We start from the raw sequence: 5579 nt of genomic DNA, 5'->3' as shown, positions 1-5579 counted from the left end.
TCGAGATGAGACAATGTACCTTGCCGGACTGCAAAACTATGAAAAATATTCTAAATCACATGACGAATTGTCAAGCCGGAAAGAATTGCACCGTGCCTCAATGTAGAATATATAGGCGGATCATCAGTCATTGGAAGCATTGTAAACGAAGTGATTGTCCGATTTGCTTGCCGATAAAACAAGCACAGAACGGGACAATTTCTGCGCAAGGTAATTGTGCAAGAATATATATCTTACATCTTAATATTTCGGCGATGTATATTTATGTTGTATGTATTATTTTTATTAGAACCCGCAATTCAACCAAATAATCAGCCAAATCCAAGCTCATCCAAAATGAGATGGGCTTATGATGCTTTAGGAATTCAGTGTCCGACAACAACACCGGGGCTTTTACCCGGTCAAGACATTGGTAGGGGCGTTAGAATGCCAGCTCCCGGCATGATGGGCGGTCCTCCAGGGGCATTGGGCAACGTTGGATTAGCGCAATCTCAGACACAGAGTGAGTTGCACATTTTTAACTGCTTTGCAATTTTTTCTCAAATTTAAAACATTTTATAAAATGTATATACATATGTAAAAATATATCTTATTATATTATTTTTTTATTCTGTTAAAAATATAAAATATGATTTGTTTAGATTTTTACGCGAAAAACAACAAGCAATTAGCGTCATGTGTTTTAGTTGCACCAGGACAATCCGTAGCCTTTGCCGGACAACAAGTAGTCACGCCGAACGTATCTTTTCCTTTGAATTCCGATCCTAGTATAGTAGGGGTAGCTGGCAATCAGACGGTATCAACGACCGGACCTACAGCCACTGACGCAGCGGCCGCTGTCGGTATACAGGTTATTCCAAATGGATTACAGGATCTACAGTTTCCAGGCGGTCTTCAATCCAGTCAAGTCACAGCGATACCGGTGCAAGGAACAAAGGAGTGGCATCTGTCCGTCACTCCAGATATCAGGAACCATCATGTTCATCAATTGTTAGTGAGACTTTTATTATACATAATAGCGCGCACTCATTTGAAACTCGTGTCCCAGCATGTGTGTTTGCTTTTTTTCTCAGGATTCAAGCAATATTCCCGAATCCCGATTCACAATCTATGGTTCATAAAAGAATACACAACTTGGTCGTCGCGTTCGTGAGGAAGGTGGAAAGTGACATGTACTTTAAGGCTAACTCCCGGTCGGAATATTATCAATATTATCATCTGCAGGTCGGGAAAATCTACAAGTTTCAAAAGGAAGTTGGTACGTAGTTACAACGACATCGAAAGATTCATTAAAGTCACATTCTTGTAATCAATTCTCAAATCTGTCATTATTAATATTACTTTTTTTTCAAGTAAAAGAATACAGTGAATCATTTGATTCTTACTTAACATTTGATAAACAACAAGGATGAAATTTATTGCGTTACTCTGTATCGTCTGTTTCTCGTTGGAATACGCCGTAAAATGTATACACGTCACATAGTTGTACACGGTTCAATTAATTTTTTGAGAAGTAACCGAATCAGATTCTTTTCTTTCTGAGTTAATCTGTACCTAAATTCTAAGAGCGATTTATCGAATCACGTAGAGGAAAAACGGAACCGCAGACGTAACACAGCAACAGTAGCAGCAGCAACTCCCGTCGTCACTAGAAGCTCGTCTAGAAGGCGTCACAGGGAATTTGGGCTCTATTTGCCCGACTGAAGCCAAAATGAAGTCATTCACTAAGTATGAGCAAACTCGGAACGATATCAGCGATGGTCAATTCAGCAATACAACAGGATGCAGTTCCCACAGCAGGAGAACAGCCAACGCCAACAGCAAATCCAGTAACAACTACAAGGAATCCTTCCGATTCTAGCCCGAACGGGCAATCCACATCAATTCAACGTCAATATGGTGCCTAATCCCTAATCCTGGACTCAGCCCATTTGGACGACCTCAAATGTCCCAGGCTAATCTCACGACCACCACTGTGTTCAAGAACGCGACATCTAGTTAATTTCCAGCTTCCAATGGCGTGGCTGCCGGTTTGCTCAATAGTTTTATTCAGAATCAACATCAGTTCCCTGATCTTATGAAAGTTAGATTGACCGAGGCCAAGGCAGTGGGCCCAATCTATGTTGTCAAGCAGCACAGCAACTGCAATAAAGGCAGCAACAACAAATACTCCGAGCCATGTCGATACTCTGATAATGTCAATTTCGCAAGCATCGTTTAGCGGGATGTTACAACCAAGTGTACAGCAGCCGCAACAACTGCAGCAGCAATAGAAACAATTCTCAATTCAATCGTTGTCAGCTTCCACACTTAATGACGATGGTATTGCGACATCGACGACGCAGACTGTATCACCGCTCACTGTCTAATGGCCTTATTTATCAATAAAATATGAATCATGATGTACAATGTATACCAATAATATATGGATGCTTTTATATTCTATTTATTTTGGAAAGAATTTTTCCTCTCCATTCTCGAGCAACATTATTACTCTGCAAATCTACACGAATTTATTGCTTGACAGATACAAGCAATAAATGTTGCAGTTCGACAAGAGCGACTAAGTTAATATATGTAACAAGTAGCTTATTTAGAAGCAGCTGAAATAAAAGTCGTGACAAGTTTACGTGCATTTCAATCATTTGATTTGAAGTAAATGTTGGAAGCTTTAAAGCAAGTGACACAATTGTCGTTTTGTCTTTGTTACTCGTTGCGAAAAAAGAAATATAGAACGACGTTTGTGTCGACCTGTGTCCGCTTGCTGGAAAGTTAATTTCAAGATATAGATAGATTTGTTCCCACTAGATGGTAGCACAGCAAATGTTTATTCGCTCCATGCTCCATGTTCGCTCGCTCTGCTCGCTTATATCTCATAACCACATATAACCTCAAATTCAAACACGGGAGCACGGAGTAAGTTATGGTAAGTAACGTTGCACCGTTGCATGTGTGAATCTTGCTAGGAGAAATAGGCACAGTAATATAGTTATAGTTCAACCAAGGCTGTATAATATAAGTAAGTAATTAAAAGAAAGCAAGTTAACGCGCGAAGAATATGCGACCTGTCCCCCCAAACGGAAAGAGTAAAGTAGAAGTGTAAAAAAAAACCTGAGAAGGTTAGGGGTAACGGCCCTGGTGAAAACATTTCTCATATTTTCTCAGAAATTTTGCAAAAATTGGAACTTATAAAAAGTTGTGAAAAAATATATAAAATTTCTCAGATACTTTTCGAAATAATTGGATGAAGATTTTCGGAATATTTCAGTATTTGTATGTATGAAAATTTCTGATAAATTTTACAGATTTTCTCATATTTAATCAGATTTCTACCAAAATATATTGGCGAAAAAAATTTTATTTTTATTATGTCCGAATTTTCTTGAAAAACGTTCCAATAATTCGTATAAAAAAATCTGAAATATTCAGAGTATTCTGAGAAAATATGAAAATTTTTATAGAAATACTGATTTAATGATGTAAAAAATTCTAAGATATATTTCCACCAAGGGGGGCGTTTTAAATACAATATAGAAAAAAATATATTACACGTTTGTTATAAAAATCTATTAACTACTTTTTTCTTTCTGCATTTTTCTTTCAAAACTATAAAGTCTCTTACACAGTGCTAGGTGATAACGATAGCGATAGCAATAACGACAAAATTGTTGACAAAGCTACAGCATTGACAAACGGCTTTCGATAGATTGAAAAAGTTATCGCCATTGCTACCGTTATTACCTAGCATTGTGCAAGGGATTACGATGGGCCAATTGTTTTCTAGCTGTCAAACTGAATCAAAGGGCATAGGAACGAATACGAGTCCCATGCAAGCGAGAGGCACCGCCAGCAGATTTGTCTGCACTGCTGATTCAATTGGTACTAAGAACATTATGGATAGTCAAGAAGGTGAAGCAGCAGCACAACAGGCACAACTCTCAGCACCAAGTCCGGCTCAATCTCAATTGAGTACGCCGACCGGAGGACAGCCAGGTCCGCAGCAAGCTACGCAAGGACAAATGGCTAATACTGGTACTTCAACAGGTAAGTTCATCTTATACTATTGTAAATCGTATTACTTGTGTAACATCTTTGCTCAATGCAAACTTTATCTGGGACGTTTAGGCGCGAAATCGACAATTGATCCAGAGGAATGTAGATTCGTCCAGCAATTGTTGATGCTGCTTTTGCATGCAGATAAATGTCAACGACGCGAAAGCCAAGCAAACGTCGAGATGAGACAATGTACCTTGCCGGACTGCAAAACTATGAAAAATATTCTAAATCACATGACGAATTGTCAAGCCGGAAAGAATTGCACCGTGCCTCAATGTAGAATATATAGGCGGATCATCAGTCATTGGAAGCATTGTAAACGAAGTGATTGTCCGATTTGCTTGCCGATAAAACAAGCACAGAACGGGACAATTTCTGCGCAAGGTAATTGTGCAAGAATATATATCTTACATCTTAATATTTCGGCGATGTATATTTATGTTGTATGTATTATTTTTATTAGAACCCGCAATTCAACCAAATAATCAGCCAAATCCAAGCTCATCCAAAATGAGATGGGCTTATGATGCTTTAGGAATTCAGTGTCCGACAACAACACCGGGGCTTTTACCCGGTCAAGACATTGGTAGGGGCGTTAGAATGCCAGCTCCCGGCATGATGGGCGGTCCTCCAGGGGCATTGGGCAACGTTGGATTAGCGCAATCTCAGACACAGAGTGAGTTGCACATTTTTAACTGCTTTGCAATTTTTTCTCAAATTTAAAACATTTTATAAAATGTATATACATATGTAAAAATATATCTTATTATATTATTTTTTTATTCTGTTAAAAATATAAAATATGATTTGTTTAGATTTTTACGCGAAAAACAACAAGCAATTAGCGTCATGTGTTTTAGTTGCACCAGGACAATCCGTAGCCTTTGCCGGACAACAAGTAGTCACGCCGAACGTATCTTTTCCTTTGAATTCCGATCCTAGTATAGTAGGGGTAGCTGGCAATCAGACGGTATCAACGACCGGACCTACAGCCACTGACGCAGCGGCCGCTGTCGGTATACAGGTTATTCCAAATGGATTACAGGATCTACAGTTTCCAGGCGGTCTTCAATCCAGTCAAGTCACAGCGATACCGGTGCAAGGAACAAAGGAGTGGCATCTGTCCGTCACTCCAGATATCAGGAACCATCATGTTCATCAATTGTTAGTGAGACTTTTATTATACATAATAGCGCGCACTCATTTGAAACTCGTGTCCCAGCATGTGTGTTTGCTTTTTTTCTCAGGATTCAAGCAATATTCCCGAATCCCGATTCACAATCTATGGTTCATAAAAGAATACACAACTTGGTCGTCGCGTTCGTGAGGAAGGTGGAAAGTGACATGTACTTTAAGGCTAACTCCCGGTCGGAATATTATCAATATTATCATCTGCAGGTCGGGAAAATCTACAAGTTTCAAAAGGAAGTTGGTACGTAGTTACAACGACATCGAAAGATTCATTAAAGTCACATTCTTGTAATCAATTCTCAAATCTGTCATTATTAATATTACTTTTTTTT

At 38.9% G+C, this 5579-nt stretch overlaps 2 protein-coding genes across 5 annotated transcripts; both read left to right on the top strand.

Moving 5' to 3' along the window:
- The first annotated feature begins 6 nt into the window (after nt 1–6).
- On the top strand, nt 7–1579 carry LOC112455304 (CREB-binding protein-like). 2 transcript variants are annotated; one of them, XM_025017125.1, is made up of 4 exons: nt 7–210; nt 290–502; nt 687–990; nt 1074–1579. In XM_025017125.1, the coding sequence occupies exons 1-4, from the start codon at nt 39–41 to the stop codon at nt 1264–1266; spliced, it is 882 nt and encodes a 293-aa protein (XP_024872893.1). In that variant the 5' UTR covers nt 7–38; the 3' UTR covers nt 1267–1579. The 2 variants fall into 2 exon arrangements, with proteins under 2 accessions (XP_024872893.1, XP_024872892.1); XM_025017124.1 differs by having other exon boundaries at nt 672–990.
- A 1246-nt stretch (nt 1580–2825) lies between these two features.
- Nucleotides 2826–5573, top strand: LOC112455303 (protein cbp-1-like). 3 transcript variants are annotated; one of them, XM_025017123.1, is made up of 6 exons: nt 2826–2926; nt 3785–4044; nt 4126–4440; nt 4520–4732; nt 4917–5220; nt 5304–5573. In XM_025017123.1, exons 2-6 carry the CDS (start codon nt 3828–3830, stop codon nt 5494–5496), a joined length of 1242 nt encoding a protein of 413 aa, XP_024872891.1. In that variant the 5' UTR covers nt 2826–2926; nt 3785–3827; the 3' UTR covers nt 5497–5573. The 3 variants fall into 3 exon arrangements, with proteins under 3 accessions (XP_024872891.1, XP_024872889.1, XP_024872890.1); XM_025017121.1 differs by having other exon boundaries at nt 4902–5220; XM_025017122.1 differs by lacking the exon at nt 2826–2926 and adding an exon at nt 2980–3019 and having other exon boundaries at nt 4902–5220.
- The last annotated feature ends 6 nt before the right edge of the window (nt 5574–5579 follow it).

The sequence above is a fragment of the Temnothorax curvispinosus genome, unplaced genomic scaffold (assembly GCF_003070985.1).
Source record: "Temnothorax curvispinosus isolate PA1 unplaced genomic scaffold, ASM307098v1 QBEX01006006.1, whole genome shotgun sequence".
In the NCBI taxonomy this organism is placed as follows: domain Eukaryota; kingdom Metazoa; phylum Arthropoda; class Insecta; order Hymenoptera; family Formicidae; genus Temnothorax; species Temnothorax curvispinosus.
This window is presented reverse-complemented; position numbering and strand designations above follow the sequence as displayed.